Source organism: Teleopsis dalmanni, chromosome X, assembly GCF_002237135.1.
Source record: "Teleopsis dalmanni isolate 2A chromosome X, ASM223713v2, whole genome shotgun sequence".
Classification (NCBI taxonomy): domain Eukaryota; kingdom Metazoa; phylum Arthropoda; class Insecta; order Diptera; family Diopsidae; genus Teleopsis; species Teleopsis dalmanni.
The window spans coordinates 11,683,265-11,709,684 of record NC_051848.1 but is presented as its reverse complement, the minus strand read 5'-3'; the positions used below and the strand labels follow the sequence as shown (position 1 = coordinate 11,709,684).

Here is a 26,420-nt window from a genome sequence, read left to right as displayed (position 1 = left end):
CATTTTAACAAGGATGAAAATAAATAGAACGAGCACAACGCATGCTAAACTCAAAATTTAGTGAATTTATAGCCACTTGAAGCGCTGCTGGCGAATATAAATTTTTATGTCCTCAAAAATTATTTGCACTCAAGCAAAGTGCCACAATTTGTACGACAGTTTTTATTATATTTTTCCACTTCTTCCACTACTCCTTGGCTGCTGCTCCTGCTGCTCCTGCTGCTCTTGCTGCTCTTGCTGCTCCTTTCGCTATTTTATTTAGTCGTGTTTTGCTTTTCGTTTACTATATTAAATGTTTTTCTTAACTATTTGTGGCACACTTTTTTCCCAACTCTTCCCTGCTTTTTTTTTTCTCAGAAAATTTTGTCATGTGTTCATTGCATGTATGAAGCAGCGACATCCTTTCCAAGTGCCAACACATTAAGTTTTATTATAATTTTTCCATAAAGCTCGTTTTTATCCTGACATAGGCAATTATTTAGCTTCAAATCCAGATGACCGTATGAATATCGCATAAAATTTCCATTCCCCTTAGTCTGCAGGGTATGAACCTTTATTTTAGCATACCCACAACAGAAATTCCATTGGAGTGCCATTAGGTTTACTTACTTAATTTTCAATGAGCTTGCAGAGATAAATTTTCACTAAATTTTCATTTATTTTTTAATTTTTAAAAAGATTTGATGGAAACCGAAAGAGTGTTAAATCATTCGATTCCTAATACTTTAATTTACATCATTCACTAAAGTGATCTAAAGCTTCAGTACTATAAGTACTGCAGTAATATAACGCCTTATAGCACCCACGCCTTATAGTACTTCTTTTCAATGAGTCAATAAGTATCCTCCATTTTTTATAGGCCAGCAAAAAATTGGGGATAAGTACTTCTCTTAACGATCTCTTAACAATCTCCACGGGAGCATAAAACAGCAACTTAAAGCAGACATGAGGAGAAGCACCAAGGCAGGCTAAATCGTCGTCTTTTTCACTCCCCTTCATGTTGAAGTATCCAGGAACGATCGTCAGGCCAGAAAAGTTGTGTCAAATTTCAAACAGTTATACTTGATGTTTGTTAAGAAATTAGTACATTGTTATCAATAGGTTTTTATTAAACCAAAAAGGATCTAAAAATTTGAAATAAAGGATTATGAATTGTACGACTCATAAATATTTTGAAACAGTTTCAATTTAGTATTACCTCAGAAATAATATTTTAAGTCGATATTTTGACTTTTGTCAAAAGTCAAAATACATTTCTAAAGCTATATTAGAACAATTTTAACAAAATAAAATTGACTTTATCACAGATTCATAAGTGTTGATAAAATTTGGACTTCTCACTACAATTCGGGGAACAAGTCTACATTCTAAACAGTCGATTCAAAAAGCTAAAAGAATATCACAAAACGTCTCTTCTATACTATCACTTAGAAAGGTCGTGGTTACTGCTTTTGAGGTGACAATGGATTGTTGTTAATTCAATGCTTTAAATGGATCAAATAATCACTGGAGTATAGCATATTATGAACTATATACTCACTGGAAAAATTAAAAGTTGTAACTACCAAAAATGTAAATACCAAAGTTGTACCTGACCAAAATAATTCACTTGTTCACACTTTTGTATGTCAAAAACTCACAAATTACCTATCGAATAATTTAATCAAATAATTTATACATCAGATGTGGGTCTCAACTTATTTCCGCTAGTTAAAAGTTGAAGAGTAAAAACTCTCGTCAAATAAAAAATTATATCAACATTAAGTTGATATTTTGAGGATTTCACTCAAACACAATAAAGTCCCAAATATGTTTTTGGAAAAACTATATCGATTTGCGAGGAGATTATATTGAAAAATTAACATTGAGATAGAATTACTATAGATAATCTGAACTCTGGTGATCTATTATACTAACCCTAGAATACTACTAAACTTATGCCAAAATCTATTTAGTGGAATAACTAATATTTATTTGTGTTGGAACCTATTATTATGTTATTATATGACTGCTTAGGTTAGGTTAAGCCATTTGGTTTTCCAGATAAAATTGAAGAGATCCAATAATTTTGCTTTCGTTATCTCTTACAAGCCAGTGAAAAAGCGATCTCCAAGACATTGAAGTTGCTTTGTCTGCAGTCCTGGACAGAGAGATAGAAAGTGGTTGATAGATTCTTCATCTTGGCAACACCTGCATAATCCACTTGCTGGAACTTGCCACCGTTGGAATATAGGCGCAATGATACAATGTCCCGTTAGTACTCCAGTAAGTACATGAACTGCAGATTTGTTGAAGCCTAAAAAGGTTTTTGTTGGTGTCAAAAAGGTTTTTACCTTTCTTTTTCTCACTTAGCAACTCAAAAGTTTTCCGATACTAATTAATGATGCAAAGCCTTGACTGTTATTCTAAAGGATGTCGACAGGCACTATACGGCTTTACTTGGCTTCTTAATCAACCATAAACTTCATAAGGGATGTATGCACTTTTTTTATTATTAATTATTTAATTATTTTCATATTTTTAATTATTTGGATAATTTCTTAAATAACGCAATATAAATTTGGAATTTAATAATTTAAAATGCAAGAAATTTTTAAATTTTTTCTTGTTTTTTTTAAATTCTAGCATACCTCTATGAAGGAAACCCCAATTAAATCCTTTAAGCTATAGTCTTATACAGACTAATCAATTTCTCAGCTCTCAGTCGCAAATAACCCATCACATTTTTTAAATTATTCTTTTCGTTACAGAACAAACCACGTAGTTGCCACACATCCCTTCAGCACGTTATCCACACATCGATTTATGCACTTTTCTTGATTAATTTGCTGTGCTTGCATTACTGGCGTCTAAATTGCGGTCGCTGGTCGACAAAATTTTCTCGACCAACACATACTCCCAATCTAAAACACAGGTATTTCGAATATGCTATAAAAAGCACTTCACAAGCAAACCTTTTTTATTTTTCCTCAAGGACATTAACAACATTTTTCAAGTCTAGATGCTCTTTTTTCAAAAGGACAGGGGATTTAATCAACTTAAAACTGTCAGCGACTGAGTATTTACGATCATCTCGATATGGAATTATCTATAGTTATCTGGGCAATAAACTGCAGTTACTTCTACTTGTCCTTTGTATCCGATTTGGTATACTTGCAAAATTTTATTCGATGAGACTCAATAAATACACAAAAATACCACAAACAAATTTTCTACCGAATTATATCCAACTTTTATCCTTTCATTCCTACAACTGCAAAAGTACAATAGCGCAAATGAAGAACTTTCCAAAAGAAAAAAAGTACACGGAACATATGAAAAGGACATTTCACAACAATACAGAGTTTTATTAAAAATTTTGAAGTCGAGTGAAGAAAACAGATAAGGAAAAAGTTTAAGTTTGTATTGAATGGACTTCTGCCTTGTGAAAAATTAATGATATGGGCTGGTCAACACTTGTTTATCACTTTCGGCTTCCGGTTCCGCCTGCAACAATGGCAACAACAGCCATGCCATACAACTTTGCACTGCTACCACTGCTATTACGGCTATCGCTGCTCCTACTGGACATCACATACGGATATTCAAAATTTTTCTATCTTACTTTGGTACATTTTAATTTGTTTTACTCCACCCTACCCAATTCCATTTTCTTTTCAATTGTATAATTTTATTTTATTCTTTTCCATTTTTTTTTGTTTTTTTTTCTTCCGGTTTTTTTTTCTGCTTGAACCACAAGTTTGAATTCAATACGAATCCTGAAATTGGGTACTCGAGCATTTGCCGGTTCGTCCACACAAGAACACAATAACAACACTCTCTGATGATCTCAGGAACAGGAACACAAAGCCAACTCGCAACTCGCAACTAACAACAACCAACTACCAACTATCGACAGTAAACTACAAACAAAAAAAGAAGAGAATCAACATATCCAGGCTGAAAAATTGCACAAGAATTCGTCCTTTTGCGCTTTTTGCTTGTGTTTGTACTTGGATTTGTGCTTATAAGACATCCTTTGGAAATTGTGCCTTTCGGAATTTCATTTGTTGAAGTTGGTGCGCTTATTTTCATTGTTTGCATACATGGCACATGTTTAGTTGAGTATTACGCCGCCCACTTGGTTTGCGCTTTGTAGTCGGGCATAAATCACTCCGTAGTACTCATGCAGACGACCAATTCATTATGCAAATATCGGTTTGCAATAATCCAATACTTTATTCCATTTGATAAAATCACCCTTAAGCACGCATACTTCGACAATATACACTTGTGTCCAATTCCGTTTAAGTGACTAGTCGACCATGTGTTTGAATTGTCGTACCCCGCGGTTTAAAGCAGTAAACATTAACACAATTATTGGGAAACAATTTTCGAATTTCAGCTAAACTTATGTAGCGGATCGCAGCCGAATTAAATTAAAGACGCCCAATTAGTCTGCCCTCATTATAGATGGCAAACTATTAAAGATCTCCTGCCGTAGTTTTCGTGACCCTAGTCACAAAGTCAACCGCTAATCGCACCCCCGCCTCCTTTACTAATCTCCAATCTTCCTACTACACGCCCATGCTTTCTGGCTTAGATAAACTTAGTCTGCTAGGTATTAAGCCTATCCGTTTACATCTCTCTCCCTTGATTACTAGAATGAAGTTTCCACATTGCTGTGAAAATTTTCTCCATTTATTCCTAAGTCTTGGTTTTAGTGGGTTCAAGTGTCACACTGTGACTTTCGATGCTTTAATCTTTCAATCTTTCTATGTTCCCATCATAAATAAAAATATAAAATAATTGATGAACTCCTTTTCCTTTTTACCCTAGAAACCACAACATAGTTCGCATGTATACAACTGCACAATGATCGGATAGCGCTACAGTACAAATACAAACCTGAGGTCTTTCTATCTCGGGATAGAGCATAGAGCATACTGTGGTCTTTCTATTGTTTTCTATTTCATATAAAACATAGAATACTTGCGACCTTAATGACAATCTTCAAGATTATCATTTGAAGATCACCGCTTTTGTAAAATCATATGAGTTTCTCAATAGTTGTGACCTTTTGTAGCATCTATATTGCATTTACAGAAAGTACACCTTCAAAATGATTGAAATATGAAAAATAACCCCTCATTCAATATATGTATATACATATATATATATTAAAATATATCAGTTAACACCCGCGGCCTCTCAAATCCGACCTCTTGGTTATATTAACGGCAGAATCATGCGCTATTATTCGATCGCCTGATTACTACCAAACGGGGAATAAACTTGTTTGTCTGGAAAAGTCCCGTTTGGCTTTCGTAGCACGCAACTCGACAATTGAAGCTCGTTCACTTTCTTTTGGACTTTTGATTTTATACAAATTTAAAAATAGAGTAGAAATAAATTTTTAATGGAACTGTTTTGCTAATGTAACTTCCTTTTTAGGTTCGTTTATAGTTAACTTTCTTTGAAATTGAAATTGTTATTAAGAACGAAACTAAAATGCGTGCGTAAAACTATATAATATTAATATATAGTCATCAAAAAAATGAGTTAGATTTAAAATTTTTGGATTAATCAGTCTTTTAAGCCGTCACATGAAAAACAATGACACCAAGAAGTTTCTACAAGAAATCAATGGGTTACTATAAAAAGTGTTCATTGGCTGTATTGTCTGCTATACTGGAGTTGAAGTATGCCTTCCTAGATCGTTTAATTTAACGTCGGTAAATCAATTTTTGTATTTGGAAAAGTCATACAGACGTTAAGCATGGAAATGCAGTTTTCGGGTTGATTTTACAATCATCATGAATGCCATAAAACTATATAAACTTAAAAACATACATATAAGATTCGATCACTTAAATTGATTGATTTTAATAGGAATATTTTAAGGGACTCCAAAGCATTGTTTTCAATTTTTTATCATAAATTATGAATATTCGAAACAGATTTGTTTCTTTAAATCAGTGATTACTTTTGCATGGGCCAGCAACTTCGATTTTATACTACGACTTATTAATTTGTAATATTTTTAATAGTTTTATTGTCATTTTCAATATTTCTTAAAAAAATCGTGTCGAAGATAATAATTTCCCACTTCACACTGCGTATGAAATCAAGTATGTAATACCGGTTGGAATCGCACTCGGTTCTCTCCTCTTACTTTTACTTTTTGCAAGACTGCTGTCGTTTATAACTAGAACTGCTGTTTAGTGATTTCAGTTTAATCAGACTGAATATGCTCTCCACTAAACTACGGCTGTCGGTCCCAACGTCAACTAAGAGAAGCCCAATCATCTGAGTTTATCGCCGCATTCATCGCGTCTCATTATCAACTTCTGACGTAATAAACTGACTGGCCAAGTATGGTTCTCACTCAAATCTTGAAATAATTAGATTGATGAGCAGCTCACCATTAAGAACAATGAAAAATATTTGAAAAACAATGTTAACAAAACTAAAATCATTAAAATTCAATTTTATTGAAATTTTATTTATTATAAAAACAGCGATCAATACTTAGTATACGAAACATTAAATCTAAGCTCAATTAATTGATCTAAATAAAAATCGTAGACCCAAATTTTGTGACACAGTGAATCAGAAAGCTTGCCAAGTAAATTTGTCTTTTATAATTATAAATGGAAATAAAATAATCCGCTTAAAATCATTTTCCACATATTTAAGTCAAGAGAATCTTCAGCATTTGTATTGGAATTGTCATAATAATCCATAAATCAGACTTAAACTCTGCCTTGCCACATTGGGGTTTCTGTGTTCACACAAGTTTTGAAACTCTTAAAAGCTTTGTGTAAAAAAAATTTCTGTCCTCTATGCAGAGACAATTACTGAATATAATTCCTTACTGCTAAGCATTAAGGCTTATGATGATTCCTCGCATGGCTGCCTAATCCTAAAATCCAGCACTTGTCATTATAAATGGTACAATCATCATTGCAGCTTTGTCTATAAACTAGATTTATTAATGTGAAATCCAAATCATACCAAACGCTTTCTAAAATCATCGTATTTCCATCTTATCGTGCTACTGACTCTTCTTGGCCGATAATATTTCACACCTAAATCGACACTGACTCACACCTAGTGGGAAACTCAAAAGGAAGTTAAAACTGATTATCTGTTCAAATCAATCAACAGTCAGATTTCTTTAAACTAAATCAATCTGCACTCACGGTTTGCCATTGCTTAGTATCCTAGTCCATCAAACCTTGAAATCTTGCAAAGAGCTTAGCCAAAACATATCACAGAGCAGTCGTTGAACTTGGTAGCAGTCTTGCTATTTTTTGGCACTACTTACTAACCTAATATAAGATTAGTCAAAACGATGTTTTTTATATATAGAATTTGAATATAAAATCTTCTGAATTAAACGAACTTTGAAAAAATCACCCTGTATATGCCAGAATACATATGTAAATAAATTTTGATGAAGTTATCTATATACTACGGTTTAGGTGACAATATTATTTAACTGCTTGTAAATCATTATCGTGTCAATGATAATGATCATTCTAATGGATGGAAGATCATTCAAATTGATTTAAAGTGATCATATCGTTCTATGACTTCTTTACCGATAATTAATATTTTATTTTCTCTGCTTAAGAGGCTTCACTCTTTTCTTACTCGGGCTGTTTAAATTCACTCCATTGCTTTTGTCATAAATCTTCCTATAAGCAGCGATTATATTTAAATATTTTCAAATAGTTAGCAACATTTTTGAATCCCACACTCTCTTAGCTTAGTAAATAGTTGATAAGCTTCTTTACGTTTTCCTCACTCAATTTAACGGATTTCTTTAGCTAAAGTAGCAGAACCATCTTTAGTCATATTTTCTTTATAAACAGTGTCGATCCACAATGGTAGTGCGGAAAGATTATAGCTCAATTTTTATTTTCGTAGTGTTTTGCTGCTTTTTATTTGTGGAGCTATGCATTTCCCAGTATGTGGACTCAACATTTTGTGCCAAGAATACATCTGAAAGTACGTTGAAAACTTTTTGGTTAGAGACCCATAGTGATTGTCCGAAAGATGCTTTTAAATTATTGAACACATATGATCAGATGCTCGACTCAAAGGAGAGTAAATGCAATCAATTGTTCCGTCATTTGGTACGAAAGTCACTCATCGAAAGCAGCGCGACGATATATGAAGAGGCACTTATAACCCACTCATTCGCTCAAAGTGTGGAGGTGAAACGCCTCTCGAAACACTTGGCACACATTGAGCAGAGTTTAGTTATTGTAGAATCGATTTGGGAGCGCGCGATCAGTGCAGTTTACTTCTTCATAAGTCATGTGGAACTGTTGGAGGCGCTTTCGCAAAATGTGAACTTAGAGTCAAAAGCAATTTCTTTTATCCAACTTCTAAACAAATATCATGCGAATGCTGATTTTGATACATTGTTTCCGATTAAATTGATCTCGCATGTCAATTCTTTCATCGTTCAAGAAAATTTTCAAAACATTCGATCAAAATTGAAAGCGCGTTTTATGCACATTTTTGGCAATTTATACGAACAACTAAAATGGGTACAAAGCGGCAAAAAGTCACATCTGCTCAATATAAAGCATTGGGAATATATGTATGCGCCTCGTGACAATGGGCCGGATAATTTCCGACGCACACCTCTAACGTGGACAAAGGAGAAAAATTCGACAGACAGCGATGGCGTATTTGAGTTGGAAGTCCAAAATCAAGTCGAAGTGGCTTTTGGCAGTTCGTATGATGGCGTCCTGAAGTTCCTAACCATCGATGAGAAATTGAGGCAGCCATTTTTCTGGATAGGTAATGATTCTAAAGAAAGTAAATGGTGGACTGTGTACTGGTACGTTCACTATTTCATCTTCGTGAACTCAGTGACAAAAGATATACTTTGTGCAACAAATGCATATGACGAAAATCGAAGGTATGTGACATTAATGAAGGTTACACAACTCAATGCGCTGAATGAGAGCTCCTTCATACCACAATTTGAATGTCGCTGGATTTTCACAGAACCTCTTTTTGTTTAGTTTTGATTTAGTTTATACTAAAAATGATTGTTGTGAGTCCAGTAACTTAAATAAAGAAATCTTTCATTTTTATAACCATTTGCAAATTAGTGAAATAATATAGAAAGTGTTACGTTATATTGTTTAATGTTCTTAAAAAAAATGGGTTCTTTTTTAGACTTGAATAGAAGTATAAATTCCACCACATAATACCATTCTGGGTCTCATAAGCTGAAACTGTCGAACGAGTTTTGGTAGGGTTGTTGTCGTTATTAAAACTAAAGATATTTTCAAAGTTTCTGAAGACTTTAAGTGAAGGAAGTGGTCTCAACTGTTTTAATGTCCTATAATCATTATTAAATATTAAAGTTTTGATTTTTAATTAAGCAAATCAATGTTAACAATAATTTTATCTACAAATTTTCTTAAGACTAAAATTAAATTTGATTAAATTTTATGCTTTATATAACGTCTACTATCTTCCTTTTCTAAGTATCTATCCCAAGTGTTATGTATGGCGCAAAAGTAGGGACGGAAAAGTAGAGAGTGTTTCGTAAAATCTTTAGTTCGAGTTGGTTACGTAAATGGCATACAGAAACTTTATGAATTCAGTCGCAAATTAACATCCTCCAACTTCGCAGTCTTGGTCACGCAAAAAACATGAATAGTGATCCATTCACCACTGTGGGCGTATAATCTGATCACATGCGATTAGTAAGTGTTAACAAATTGACAGAATTCCTTATCAAACTTAAAAGAATATTTGCTATTTTGTGGCATAGCATCGGCTATAGTGGACTTGGCATGTAAAAAGTTTGTCCTATCTACCACTCATTTTATTAAATATTTTATGTTAAAAATAAACCAAGAAGAAAAAGGTTACTCATAACCACGGTTGCCACTTATGGTACTTTAGTACCAAAATTGGTACTTTTTCTTTTTTTTTTTTTCATTTGGTACTCATGTTGAAAAACTAGTACATTTTTGACGACCCAACTTTATTGTGGATATTTCCAATTAATTTTTTTTATAAATGCAACTTTGCACTATTTTATATTTTGTTCATTTATAACACTATGAAAAACACAGAACGAGAAAACAAAAAGGTCCAAAAAAATTTTGGACCTTTTTTTACAGAAATGGTACCTTTTTAAATCAATTTTGGTACAGAAAAAAATTTTCAAGTGGCAACCGTGCTCATAACCAAATACTTTGTTCATCCTTAACATGAAAAAAAAATGATTTTCTCTGACGGACAGACGGACAATTTCGACTTCTGTTAATAAAGCTTTTACCAACTCCAATTAGAAATATGTATTTTTCCTTATACAAAATGAAGTAGAAGAAAAACCAATAAATATTATAGTAATGTCGCAGACAACTTATAAATAGATGTCCAACGCCATATAAAGTAAATGTCCAGTAAAACTTTCAAAATCTGATCGTTCGAACGTTTTTCAATCTACCACAACGTATCGTCGTTCACGCATATACCACAAATACCATAAATAAAGGAATCCATATATTTAAGTTAAGGAAGAGTGAGAGCGTTAGCTCTACCATACGCAAAATAAGCCATTTAATAAAACCAAAAGCATATGTGCTTATGAACCACATAAGAACTTAATAAGTTTAACTTTGACTAAGAACAATTTTTTTCTAAATTTTTAAAATTATTCCCAATTTTATGTTGATTTTATATATGTTGATCTAGGTATAATTTATCTGCGTAATGCTGTGCATAAGCTTTATCAACTCCTCACTAACTCAACTATAGAATCAACGAAGATTATTTAGAATAATAACATAGATTTCCACTTGGACTGATTTTTTTTTTTCAAAATCGAAATTCTTTTCGTAATCTACAAGTCTTAGCTTCGAAAATATAAAAATAGGTTAAATACTAAACATATATAGTTAAAACTTTACAATAAGTAAACCGTATCACATATAAACTCAATTTAAAATGCTAAAATCGACATACAATTCTATTAAAGTGAATGCCTTCACAAAATTGTTGGAAGACTTTTATAGTAATTTGTTTTCAAACTTATTGAGAATTGTAATTTTTTATGCAGAACGATGTATTCGTTATCAAAAAATCACAATTATCATTTAATTGGAAATCAAATTAATATTAGACATAACATTATAAATTATAACATTATTGTGAAGATATTCACTTTAACAGAAATATTTTTGTTTTTTTTTTCTTTTATAAATGGAATTGATATCCGAATGATATTTTAGTCTTACCTCTTATTTATATATACAGGTATATATTTATAAATATTCAATACACCATATACCTTACTAACTCCCGTATCTGTTTCTGCAAGCAACGCATTTTAGGGTTTGTGTACGTGATAACAATTAAAGCAGCAAACACGAATCTTAGCGCCACCTCTTGTAAATTACACCAACTAGAAAAACAGCTGTTGCTTGTTATTACATACAAGCAACTACACCTCAACTAGATAAGACACTTCGTGATGACAGAAAGTGGCACTGAGCAGTCACAACAATAACAACAACAACAAGGCGCGCTGCGATAAGTAATGTTTTGTTTTGCGTTTTCTTTTAATTTATTGCTGGCGTAATTAGTCTTAAAAAAATTACTGAAGAAAAGGTTGTTGGAATTAAAGATTCATTTCATTATTCGTTAATGCGCAGGAAGACGGGGGTATTGTTTTTAAAAAATAAATAAATGAAATTTCAAAAAGGAAAAAAACGAGCTTAAAAAGTGCAAATGTGAATAATTTAATCGAGCGTTTAATTGATACGCGTTAAGGGAAAAGTAATAAATTAAATTAAAATTAATGTGAAACGCGACTGCGTTACCTTTGAACTGTGAAGAGTGAGAAAAGCCAGCAGGTAAAACCATCCATTGCTACAAGTATGCCAACCAGACTGCTTGGCAGCCATCGTGGGGCGGAGCACAACACAGAAAGTCAAGTGCTGGTAGACAACGAGGAGGTGCAGCCAACAGACGCTTACGATAATGATGACTATGAGCGTAGCAGAGCGGATGCGGGTGGCTTTGTCAATGATAATGACTATAGCATACGCTTTGTGCCAGCCACACTGCCAACGCCAACCCCCTTTCACAATCACGAATTCCATAATGTGGAACTGCAACCGACACATGTGACCAGCATTGATGCACCTCCCGATCGCTTTCATTTTGCCTATATAGTTTTTTATTTACTTGGCGTTGTTACGATGACGCCATGGAATTTTTTCGTCACTGCGGAGGATGTAAGTTGCTTTCACTGATAATATCAACACACAAACACACACACACACACTAATTCACTTTACCAAAATAGATCTTCCTGTAGAGCTACTAAAGCTTGTTAACAGTACCAGGTTATAAAGTTATTATGAATCATTTAATGGTTTAAATCCATTGATAGGGTAGAGAAATTACAGTTAAAGAGTTATAGCCCATAAAAACTTTTATATAAATTATCTCAACAATTCATGTACTACGTTTTTTAATCATTTCATTTTGAAAGCTATAGTGGGATCTGGTATCTAGAGAACCCTAGAATGTAATTCACAATCTCAAATTAAGTCAAGGAACTGAGCAATCAAATCAAGCACTCTGCTCATTTCACAAAATTACTCTATAGTACTCTACAGTGGTATTTACGCTCTCGAGTAACAAGCTCCGGTAACTTGGTACCGAATACCATAGTAAAAATGGAAAATGGTAACAATTGCCATTTATTGATTTTGTTGTTACCACTTTATACTACCATAGCTCTTTAGTCGATACCGTAAATACTACTACAGAAAGAATGTTTTTTTGATATAAACCTTAATTAAGTTTTACACATAGATTATAGAGATTCATAGAAGCGATACAATTGATTTAAAATGCTGGAGAAGAATTAATATCCGCATTGCACTGCTTTAGCATTTTCTAGTATAGAATTAATTATCGGTAAAGTGCCTCTATTTAGTATGTCAAATATCTTTACATCTTTCATATGAATAGTATGAGAAACAACACCATTTAAACCTTATACACTAAAATGTTTCTTGACGACTACCCCTTAAAATTTTACATATGCTATATATGACACTATATGAACAGATACTATCTAAATTAACACTGCGAAAATAAATTCAGTACATCTTTTGCACTTCAATAGAGAGGTTTCGAGCAGGACTTGGAATTGTAACAACAAAATTTTTATTTATTTTTATACTATTTTACTTCAATAACATATTCTGGCATTGATATCAATAAAGTGTCTCAATTTAGCTCGTCATACTCATCTTAAAGTTCTACATACAAAAAGTATAAAAACCCATACCTGTAGATTATAATGCTATGTTGGAGTTGGGCACTCTATAAACCACATACTGTAAAAACTCTCCAGCACTGCTGTGATGAAGGTATACAATATATAGGTAAATCACATACAATGAAAACTTTCCAACTCTATTGTGTTGGAGATGGATACTGTATAAAATCTAACATCCCTCTTGAGTCACCAACTTTTTTAGATCCAAATTTATTGTTACTATTTGAGACAACTTAATCACTTTTGATCATGCACTCCTTTTGACCGGACAGTAAGTGTTCGATTAAGAAAGTTTCCTCTATACATTCTTATGCACAACGGGTACTCAAATCAATTATCCTATAATCCCGGCATTAAAGATGGGGTTTAAGTTGCTGAGGTCTACCAAAATGAATCAAAGAGTTATATATATGCATGTGTCTATTTACTATTAATGCCCCATGATATGTTTGAGTAAAAACAAAAGAAAGGTCGATCCTGCATTTCAGCTGAGAGCATTTCAAATATTTCGTGGCTACGATTTCAGTTGTTTATATATAATATATTATATATATTATCAAGTACATATATATTTTATGTATGTAGTCGTACATGCAGAAGAACGGTTTCCATTTTACACCCAATCTCAGCTTTCTAAAACGAATTAAAAGCATTTTCTGAATAGTCGTGTGGATTCGATTAAAATCTTAAACACAAAATATTTGATTCGTCTTGATTGTCGTTATCTTCTAAGTGTTCTACAATAACTGACTTTATCTACACTAAAGATAAACTAAAGATTATATTTATCGAATTGATCTCTATTTCACTTCTTGTCTACTTAGGCAGATGTATGTTGTTATCATCTAATTCACATATCTTCTAGTATTTAAATGTTTTTTCTTTTTAAATCCGCAAAAAAATCGTGCATTTAAATTGCATCGCTTAAGCCTTCAACTGCAAAACAAAAGCTACAATGACCCATTTGGTTTCCGAATCGTATCAGTTCCTTATCAATTACAAGCCATTCATTGTTTTTCTGACTGACGACTGAGAAGACAAACAAAGAACTCAAAGTCTTTGTTTTTCTAACGATAAGAAGGTAGTATAAAATGCTTAGATAAACTAAAAAGTAAAATATATTAATTTCTGACAAAAGCGGAAAAAAATTAAATTCATACTTTTTCATTTTTCATACTCTTTTGCAAATGAGTTTCCCTACATTCTTCCAAATCGAAGAACGCGTCGGTTAGTCATCTCCTATCACGTTACACTTCCTGTCCTACTGTCGACTTTGTTCTGTAAACTCAATGAGAAGCCAAACGCTTAAGTTTATGTATTTTTTTTTATTTTTGTTTTTAGTTTACGTTTTTCTTATTTATATTTTTAATTTTGTTTTTGTTTTTGTTTTGTTTTGTTTTGTTTTCAAAACCATTTAACAAAAATCTAACGCCGCCCGCATCACCGCTCACATATCACAGCTGTTCGCTTACAGCACCAAAATGCATGGACGTTTTTCTTCATGTTAGTATTACCTTGGGGAACTAGGTCAATTGCACGTATCTCATTGAAGTTAATGACTAATCAAATCATTACTCATATAATGTAATAGCGCACTATTTTTAAGTTTCCATGAATTAGACTTAACTTGGTTTAACAGAATATAAAATCAATTTGTTCAATAAAACTATTACTTCTGTCCTCTGTAATGCGTAAACAATCCACACGCATTTGCATAGTGCCATCTATTGTCCACCAAAATAAACACAAATTGGAAATACTAGTGAAAACGCGGTTTCCAACGCTATGTTGCGAACACAAATACAGTCAGAGCAGACACTCGCCAGTCAAGAAAACTCGGTTTGACTTTAGAATCGCTAATCCGTTCAAGGAAAAGATCACTTAGAAAATCACTTTAGTGTAGATAATGATATGACTTATGTTGTTGTTGTAACCCGCTGGGACCTGTTAGGAGATAACATGAAAGAATATACAAGACTTTACAAGGATATACAAGAATATACAAGGATGGACAAGAGATTGGGAAGTCGTTGAGGGTGATGGAGGAAAATGATGATATGGCTTGTAATGTATTTCAATGAAAAAAAATATTAGGACGAAACAAAGAAATAACACTTTAAAGGCAGTTTCAGCTACTTTTTTGATATATAGTTTATTGGTTTTTAATAGCCTTTCCTAATTAAATGAACTGGCTTCAAGAACGACCAAGTCTATGTCCCGAAGCCACTCTTCGAATTGAATGCTTAAGTGCTACACCTTAGTAGTGCATTCATTTCTGATTATATATGACATTATTATATATATTTTCGAAATGATCCTTTGCACAGAAGATCCTTTGGATATCTTCTGTTCAGGTTCAGTTAAAGACAGTTACTAGCATGAGACATATACTATGCCCAAAATGCTCTGCTTCCGTGGTAGTCCAGAAACCTGTTAATTTCAACTCTGTTTCCATAGTATCGCATAATGCTATTCAACTTTGTGAACTACTAATAAAGTATTTTAAGTGTGATGTCTTCAGTTAGTCTTTAGTCGTAATGTAGCTCGGGTAGTTCATCCGTTCCTAGAAAAGCCTACTAGATTTACTTTCTTTGCAAGTGCTGAAACATCGAAACACCAATGAAGTAAACATATATATATATATATATATATTTTATTTTATGTGGTTTTACACCGTAGAGCTATTTGTCGAAGATACCATTCTACAAGTGACTAATAATCAAACCTACATTCGTCGACAAGGATAAAAATACTGCTTATATATATTATGATATTCTATGACTACTTATAATCTTGATTAGATATTTTTTTTTTAAACTTAACTAAACTGATTGGAATATGGGTATTTTTTTATTTTCTAATATTAACCTCACTATCCATTTCGTGTTTATGTTAACCTTTCCCCATTCTCTTTCTACAGTATTGGATGTATAAATTTCGCAACACCACCATCAACAACACCGCCGATGTTGAAATAGAACTAACACCAATGCAAAAAAGTTTTGAATGTGATCTCACTCTTACTGCATCCATATCGGGCACAACATTTCTAATACTCAACGCCATTTATGGACATAAAGTACCGCTTAAGTTAAAAATGTTGGGTACCTTAGTGATCATTCTTATTATATTCTTTATAACTACGGCATTTGTAGAGATTAATACGGACCGATGGCAGGAGCAATTCTTTCTAATAACAATTTTCACAGTCATAATTATAAATAGTTAGTAAGCAAATGTGGTATATGGTATGTAAAATATATTGATTCATTTTTTCCACTTCCCTTAGTATCATCGGCAACAATGTCAGGTGGTATATTTGGCATCGCAGGTCTCTTTCCATCCGAATATATGACTGCATTGGTTAGTGGACAAGCTTTAGGAGGCATATTCACAGCATTAGCTTTTATAGTGGTCTTGGCGTTTAATGCTGGACCAAATACTACGGCCTTTATATATTTTTCGATTGGTAGTGTTTTGATATCGTTATCGATTATTGCATATGAAGTCATGTCACGGCAATCGTTCTTTAGATTTTATTTAGAAGGCGGCAATAAGCTTAAACCGCTAGACGATACACCGTCTACAAGTCGAACGAACGACTTGGGAATTACACTAGAACCAAATATAAATGAAGTGATGAGTAAAATATACGTCGATGTGGTCAGTATTTGTATTTTATTTACGACGACGCTTTCAGTATATCCATCTGTAACGGTTCTTATGCAGTCGGAAAATTTTGGAAACGGTAACGCTTGGAACGGTAAGTTGAAACAGCTTTATTTGAAGATAATTCTCTTTTTATAAGAGAAAATGTAACATACACTCATTTGTAAAGGGACTTCTAATCACATTCTATATGGTTATTTGGCTTTTCGCTAGGACGAAAATGCTTGATAATTAGGCAGTCCTTAAGCGAAGTGATTTCTATACGGTAAAGACCTACAGCAGCATACAAGATCTATTAAGGTCGAAGTAATATGTTCCACTTAAAACATAAATCTTTATTATATGGTAATTCTAATAAAGCGTATCTGATGTAGAGCATAAATTCAAACTCTTGAATGGCTTAAAGCTACAAAATATGTTTTATCCATATACTATTTCTAACAAAACAAAGTACATATTACATATTAAGTACTAACCATTTACTGATTTTGGTTACTTTTTCTTTTTAGATATTTACTATCTGCCAGTTGTAAATTATCTGTTTTTTAATTCTGGCGACTATTTCGGTCGGATAATAGCCGGACTTTGGGAAAAGGTTTGTTGCTTGTTGTTTTTAAAGCTGTGTAAAAATTTTAAAATTAATAACATTAATCATTTTCTTCCCATTTTAGCCACAAAACTCGCATACGGTACTGCTGATGACCCTACTAAGAATCTTATACGTACCATTTCTACTTTGTTCTAACACTAACCAGCATTACTTTTTGCCAACGCTAGTGCACTCAGATTATTCTTTTATTACCATGATCATAACATTCGCATTGAGCAATGGATATTTGACTAATATTATTCTAATGAGAGCACCACTGTAAGTTCCACATTCCCGACCTTCTCTCTTCCAATTTAATAAATAATATTCATTCTATTATAGTTCCGTTCTACAACATGAAAAAGAAATGGCATCATCCATTATGGTGGCCGCATTAAGTTTTGGTTTAGCTTTAGGCTCTATTTTGTCTATGATATTCGTACAGATGTTATAACAGCGCCAGAAGAAGAGGCGCTAACAAGGAACGAAGATCAAAATCAGATAGAACCCAAAGAGATTAAATGTGCCTGCAATTTACAAAGACTATGCTATGATTTCTATGATAGTTTTTGTGTTTTATGCTTAAGAGTTTTTTATGTTTATTGTAATTTTAAAATTGTGATAACTTTTAATTGTGATTCTAACAGATTTTTATTGTTTTTATCACAAGCAGATTATAACCACAATAAAATTAAGTTAACTTTTACATATAGTATAATATAATATATGACGGACTAGTTGAAATGAAAATGTAGTTTTAAATTGTATTTAAGTTAAATACTTTTAATGCTTGTGTAAGTCACATTCTATAGTCAACATAAATGATTACCTATTCATATATTCCTCTTAGGAATATTTTTGTTCGATATATCATGAAGGAAACATCACACGAAAGGCAAATGGAAAAATCATTGAGACTTTCAAATTTATTGCTCTGCAGTAATTTTATATATATTCAATCTCTTCCATCTGTAGTGGGAAGAGCACAAAAAGAATATATGTGAACAATACAATGATTATCCTAGCTAAAGTGGCATTCGTACTAATCACTACAAAATATTGAAGTAAATAATCAAAAAATAATGATATTGAGGACACGAAATCATTTTATTACTTTATAATCAATAAAGCATGGTAAGTCCATCATTCAGACGCTATAAAGTTGTTGTTGTCGTAGCCCGCAGGGATCTACTTGTATTGTCCCTTTTAGCAGTGTTGAACAGTGCTTGGTCATCAATAGTAGCGTCCCGAGTAGCTCTGGGACGTAGATCCAGTCGTTATTGAAACCTGTCTCTAAAATCATTACCGTCGCTGCCTCGTACAACATGGCACATGCTAAATACTTTTATGTCAGAGCTATGTTTCAAAATATTCAAGGAAATTCATGCCTTTATTCCAAACAACAAATGTAAAATTTTTCTTTTCAATTTACTATGTAACTTTTCAGAAAATATAAGTATTCTATAAGTATTCTATGGCATTGTGGGTTCACGTTTTAAAAAGATCTTACCCTATAGCATAGATATGTTTGATTTTAAGATCTTTCTGGTTTCATAAGTGGTAGGAAAAGTCTCAAAGCAGAAACTGTGTAACAATATGGGAGGTATTATTCTCACTGATTTATAATATTTATTATCTGAAGATTACATAAATATATATACTATTTTATTCATTTGTTAAGAGATTTAACTAAAATTGCTTATCAGTATAAATAAACTGCTCTAAATTTAAATTGTAGATCACATATATGTACAGAGTCCACTTTATCAAAATTAATTACTTTGTATTATATTGACTCTTATCTATAGCTTTTAATTTCAACTTTCTGTTAACAAAATATCATTTTTATCGTAGCTCCAACTAGAGTCCAGTATTAGCCTTCTTCAACAATTCTCTGACTTAATCGCCTTAGCTAGTCAAAAACATAATATATTAAATTTTATAATAATTTAAATTCTAATTTAAATTAAAATCTATTTACACTTCAAGACAACATATTTTGTCCATTTTATACTAACCAATTAAAGAGTGCCCAAAGCATTTTATTTTCACTATATTTAATTCACTGCACTATATATACTAAAGTTTAGACTATATTCTTATAATAAAACTATAGTAATCTCAGAAACATATTTACAATAAAAATTTATAACAGTGACACCTTCTGTTGTAATTTTAATAAAACATGAATGCTCTTGAGAGTGAGGCTTTACCTTCTCTCATAAAACCGCTTTGGTATATACTATCCTGAACACTTTCCACCCATCTTCAACAGAATAATCCTTATTCTGCGTCGCTTAGGACTTGTTCTGTGACATCATCAAATTATGCTCACCAACTTATGTTGCCTATTGAAAAAACCAAACTATTCTTCATACGTACAATGGACCATCTCTTCATTGAAATTACCACTTAAGTCTAACGACTCTAAAATAGTGCCAGTGTCGCTTTTATCTAGCTGCATTATCTAATTGCGATTATCTAACTGCTATTACCTGTTATTATCTAACTGCCTTTATCTAACTGCTTTTATCTAGCTGCTATTATCTAATTGCTATTACCTTACTGTTATTATCTAACTGCTATTATCTGACTTCTTATGTCTTAATGAGTTATTTCAAAAACATCTTTGCTATTTATTTAAATGAATACCTTATGGAAAAAACCTTAAAGTAAATAAATTAATTTAATCGAATTAAATATTTAATTATTTTGTATTTGGTTTTTCAAATTGATTTGCTATTATAATTTTTTTATATTATTACAATAATATTAGATATCATCATCATAATTATTATTTTGAATTATATTTATTTATATTGATATTACACAACACCAAAACATAAATATAAGTTTATTTATAATTTAATAGTCACAATTTATTAAATATTCATAAAAAAACTCAACACACACATATACAAGTATTTAATGTGATATAACAAATATATTTTATGTTAATCCATAATTTTAAATATATTAATTAATTAGTTACTTTAATAATTCTATTGAATTTTCTCTTAACGTGCACTTAAAACTCCATCTAACCGATTTTTAAAAACTTTGCACTTTTCTATATCTCCAAATATTTTTTACCGATTTTCCGATTTATCTCTCTCAAGAACTTTCCATCTATATATTCTCAAACCTTTAAAAATTCGGGAATGTGAACACAAAACAAATCTTTATTTTAATTTTAAAATTTAATTATTAATTTTTCTTTAATTTGAATTATAAATTTATTATTAATTTCCTAATTTTAAATACTTTGATAAGATAAATTTTTGGTAACCTATAGAAACCCATTTCTTAGATATCGTATAGTTTGACCGAATACTTAAATTCAGTTGAGTTTTTTTTTTTTTTTTGTTTTGTTAGTAGAGTATTTTTATTAAATTGATCTATATTTATAATATTCACACATGTGTATATATAAATACTTTATGTTACTAATGTATATTTTTATACAAGAATTATTTGATGAACCAACGGAAGTGGCTTCAAATGACAATAATATTTGAATAAGATTTTTATTTGCATAATTATACAATTTTGCTTATATCTAATAATTTCAATTAACGGCAATTGTTTAATAAAAAATTAAATTTAAAATCTATTAATATGTCAATATCGACCGAATTAGATATTCTATATGTCTGGAATTAGCCCCACAAACCATTTAATATTTTCCTACAACATTTTCATTAGAGAGGACATAAATTTTATAGTTCTATAGTGAATTTGCTTAAAGCAAACATATGGATGAAATGAAGAGCACTCTAAATATGTTGATAAATATGATGAAAAAAAGGCAAAGAAACCTCTAATCTTTGAAAATATATCCATCATTTTATTCCAGTGTTAGAATTATTGTATTGATATATAAGACAAGATTTCTTGAAATGTGAAAATATATAAATGGGTCACATAAATCGGTATGGTTCTGTATAGTATCAAATAGATATATATCCGTAAATATATATACTTTGTAGTGTCAAAATGAACTCTAAATATCAAATTCGAGTTTATTGGTTACTTATTATTCAAGACCTCGAATCATTTTTGTAGAAAAACTTTACATTGTACTAGTAGAAGAGGGTTTCAGTGAATGTAGTGTTAATAATTTAATTATAAAAAGAATACCTGAGCTAACCTAAACATAACAATGAAAAGAAGCCCAGAAAACAAACATATATCTTGCAAATTGTTATTTTTTCAATACCAATAAATTAGTTTCGTCCTAAAAGCCATACATTAACTATTATATAGCACCATTAATTGAATTAGGTACCTCGGTAATTTAAGCATCTTCAATCCAATCTTTATATTGTTAGACAAGCTCTGATGGTATTTTCTTTTCATAGGTACAAACAAGTTCCCTAGGGGTTTATTTCTTTCGCACTACCGTTTTATTTGAATCAAACTGCAGACTTTGTTACCATTACTGTAGCCAGAAACTGGAGTGACTCGGCAAGGAATGAGAGTTGCAGCAATTTTTAAAACTATTTGACTTTTTTATTTTTAGTTTTATTTGAAAATTAATCTGTATAAGAGGGGGTTCCCAGTATACCATTCTCCACAAACGCTGAAGAGAATAGCCCTGAGTACAATTACTCAATACAATTTGTTAAGACCGTTCCACTATATTACACATTTGGTTTTTCGTCTAAATCTTGGTCTACATCTATAAAGCATTATATATTTATATATATATATATATTCTCAAAGAATCGATCTGCAAGACGATTTTTTTGTAAATAAGCACTAATCACTTCATTAAGAGTCGAATGTGTGTCCGGATCAAATGGTGATAATCACTCTGAAGCTTAATACTACATGTGCCTTTCATGTTTATACAGATCTCTGTTGACATATCTTCTATATGTGACACACATATTTTGTACTCATTGAAAAAAATGTCAACTGTATCTTTATAGTGTATAATAATGGTAAATACCTTTACGGACTTAACACATTACATACTCACATTACACATTACATGTGATGTTATCCAAACTCATTAGATCTTAAAGAATATATTATATGTATTGTATAGTAAAATAATTTTAAATTTTAGAAATAATTAAGGTTTTATAATTTGCTAAATTATAAAAATGCATTTAGAGTAAAACACAAAAAAAAATATTCTAGCACTGTGGCTAATAAAATCTTGACAGAAAAGATTCGTTAGAGAAATGTCCAGCTCTACTTACTCCTCTTGCATAAGCCTGATATGGTTTATTTTTTTTATGGGCAGCTTTAAATAAATTTATAAATTTCTCTCTGTTTTGTGTGGGGAACAAATGCCCATCTTAAATCACCATATATATATTTTAGAATAATTTTTATATATAAATTGTTATAAGTAATTTTAAGTTATTCATAACATCAACAACAACACCTAGAGATATATTTATTTCAATTTCAACTAACACCGAGATATTTTACTTTTAAATTCTATAAACAATCAATTATCAATTATCAAGACACATATAGATCTCATGGCATGCAAACACACACACACATACACAATAAACAAACACACTTAAACGCATTCTTCAATATAATTTTGCTAAAATCCCTAAAAGAAAATAGACTTGAAGCATGCATTTTAATTAAAGCAATTACAACATCTAAGGTGGTATGTCCGTCCAAAAAGATATTTTTTAATGTGTCTAAAAGTTCGGTATTCAGGATATCGAAGGATTTAGTTGGGACCATGGGCATAACCAGGCACTGAATTCATTGGTGAGTGAGCAATTACAATACTATCTTATCTTATCTTTTCTGTAATTTTCTTTTTTATTTTTTTTATTCTTCTGTATAGTGTAAATATAGTGTAAACGGGTATAGATATGCCTATACGCCTGTATAATCAAATCCAACGATATATATATGTATATGTTTACTATACTTGAAACACTCTCTTTGATGAGACTACATAGAGACGCATTCTTGGCAATTGTACGAATGAAAAGTTAAATTGATCGTAAAGAAAATCAAGATTTTAATGAAATATGAATGGTATAACAATAGACCAGACCAGCTTAGGAGTTACTGCCATTGATCACTCACAAACAACACGTTGCTGCTGAGTATTCAATAGACCATATGGAAACCATAGACCATAGTTAGTTATAAACTAAAAATTGAGACTTTACGATGATTTGTTAAAAGTTTAAAGATGAAACAAAATGTGAAAGTATAAATATGGTTGTGTAGCTCTAAGAGAATATGTGTTGTTGTTGTTGTAGTAACCCGCTGGGACTTGCTTGTGTAGTGTCTTTGGGGGGTGCTGAACGGAACTTGGTCGTCGAGTAACTCGGGGACGTAGACCCGGCAATGCTTGGAACTAAGAGAATATATAAATTGGCTTAATGCAACTAGCAGAAAATTATGGGTGTACATCTTTGTGTTTTGCAATATCTTCCCACATTCGCACTACCGTTTTATTTGAATCAAACTGAAGAGTTTGTTACCATTACTGTAGCCAGAAACTGGAGTGACTCGGCAAGGAATGAGAGTTGCAGCAATTTTTTAAACTATTTGACACTTTTATAATAAAAACAAAATTTTTGGTAAAACTTTTTACAAAGGGTACACAAAACGGACTGAACATACACCTTTGCCATCGTTAAATCGTATTTAGAAAGGGCCGTATGGCAGGGTCATTGCTGCGTGCATTCCCTTTGGCTACGTCAGTGTTTGCTACTATTAATATGTATTAATAAAATTTAATTAAATGCTCATAAATACTTGAACAAGCATTTAACAAGAGCAAAGAATACATAACACATTATCTTTCATCTAATCTAGATATTTGTATTTTGTGAAGAGTGTTAATAATATTTCAGATACTTTTTGCTAGCATAAAGAAACAATCCGAACTAATTGATTGATGTGAGCTCGGTATTATCAACTGATCAAGAATATTAAACTCTTATAAAATTAAATAATAAATTAAAGATAGTTCATTTTTTGTCATGTTTTTTTCTTGTAATCGATTTATAAACGGATAACTAGTTCTAATTATTGAACGTTTTCGACTAGTTTTGCTCAAAATGGCAAACTAAAACTACTAAAACTACATGTTTTAGAATATATGTCACGTTATCTGAATTACCTATTTTCAATTTTTGAGTTATTTTAGAAATAGAAACTATCTAAGTGTTTAGAATGATGGATTCCACATAAAAGGTTCGATTTCAAGTGATCTTAATGCCTGTATGATCAGACAACGATCAACACCCTCAGTTTATGCGTGTGCTTCAAGCGTGATTGTCAGTCAAAAATGCCAAGAGTTGCTATGCAACAAACTTGCTCACGACAGTTGATATGCCACATATTACGTTTACACTAAGTGCTAAAAGGCTTTGGTAATCGTGGATGTACAAATAAATATAGTTCAAAACAAAAAACAAGTAATTGCACAATTTGATTTTTTTTTTTTTTGTTTGTTTACACATTAAATTTGCTGTTCCTCTTAACAATTAACAGTTAACAGTTTCATAAGTTTCATAGACACATAGATTAATAGATAGATTTAGAATTTAACAAAGCATAATCGAAAACTTAAACAGATAATTAAATAAATAAACAAAATAACACACATACAAATCTATACTAAAATAGGACAGTTGTTCATATTCATATTCATTATGTGCACTTAACAGTAAACAGTAAATAGTAAACAGTAAAGACTACTTTCTAAACGAAAGAAATGATATTCTATTATTCACTTTAAATATCTATAATACTAAATAATATCGATCGCTTTAGCCACCGCTTTACTTATTTTTATACAACATTTTAGCTGCTTAGATACATTCATAGCACAAATACAAAATGGAAACCAAAAAGTTTTACATTATGCGTAAGATAAGATAATAAGATAAGATACAATAATAGATACAATAATAGATACAATAATAGATACAATAATAGACACAATAATATGAATATAAAGAGAAAGGATACAAGTTACAAGATACAAGCGCAAGTTTCTAGAGATTATATCAATTTTATCATATTTTTTAATATAATTTGTTCTAATTGAATAAAATATGCTCTAACATTTATAATAAAAGTAATTTTTGTTATCTTTTGTTTATACGTGTATACGTCTATACGTCTATACGTCAATACGTCAATACGTCAATACGTTTATGTATGTACATAATTATGAGATTCCATTTAATTAAGGACTAGTTTTGTTGCATTCTGTTTTAATAAAGAATGATACACTTTAATTTTAAACAACCATTTCCGTTAAAACGAAATAACACCTAAACAACATTTATCATTTAAAAACATTACTTATATTGTAATTATAAACAAAACGAAAAATTTGTATATTAACAACAAAACAGAAGAAGATAAAATATTAATATTAAAATTTAATAAAAAAAATTTAAAACCAAAAAAAAAAGAAAAAAATAAACCACAATAAATATTAAAAACTATAAAAAAAATTAAAAACATAAAAAATCAAAACAAAAAAAAATAAAATATAATAAAAAAATAAAATAAATTTAAAAAAAGTTGTATGGTCAGCCAAAAATTCAATTAATTAAAATAATATAAAATGAATTTTTGTTCTTGTAGTTCACTACTGTTCGAACAACCTCTTTATAAAAAAAATATATAAAAAAAATATATAAAAAAATATAAAAAAAATATAAACAAAAATAACAAAAAATAAAAAAAAGTAAAAAAAATAATATAACAAATAAAATAAAAAAATAATATAACAAAATAAAATAAAAAAATAATATAACAAAATAAAATAAAAAAATAATATAACAAAATAAAATAAAAAAATAATATAGCAAAATAATATAACAA

The 26,420-nt window shown here is 30.9% G+C and overlaps 1 protein-coding gene across 1 annotated transcript; it reads left to right on the top strand.

Moving 5' to 3' along the window:
* The first annotated feature begins 11,553 nt into the window (after positions 1-11,553).
* Positions 11,554-18,285, top strand: LOC119689659 (equilibrative nucleoside transporter 1). Its single transcript, XM_038104537.1, has 6 exons — positions 11,554-12,263; positions 16,242-16,545; positions 16,611-17,084; positions 17,500-17,585; positions 17,662-17,858; positions 17,922-18,285. The coding sequence occupies exons 1-6, from the start codon at positions 11,904-11,906 to the stop codon at positions 18,031-18,033; spliced, it is 1,533 nt and encodes a 510-aa protein (XP_037960465.1). The 5' UTR covers positions 11,554-11,903; the 3' UTR covers positions 18,034-18,285.
* Positions 18,286-26,420: the final 8,135 nt, after the last annotated feature.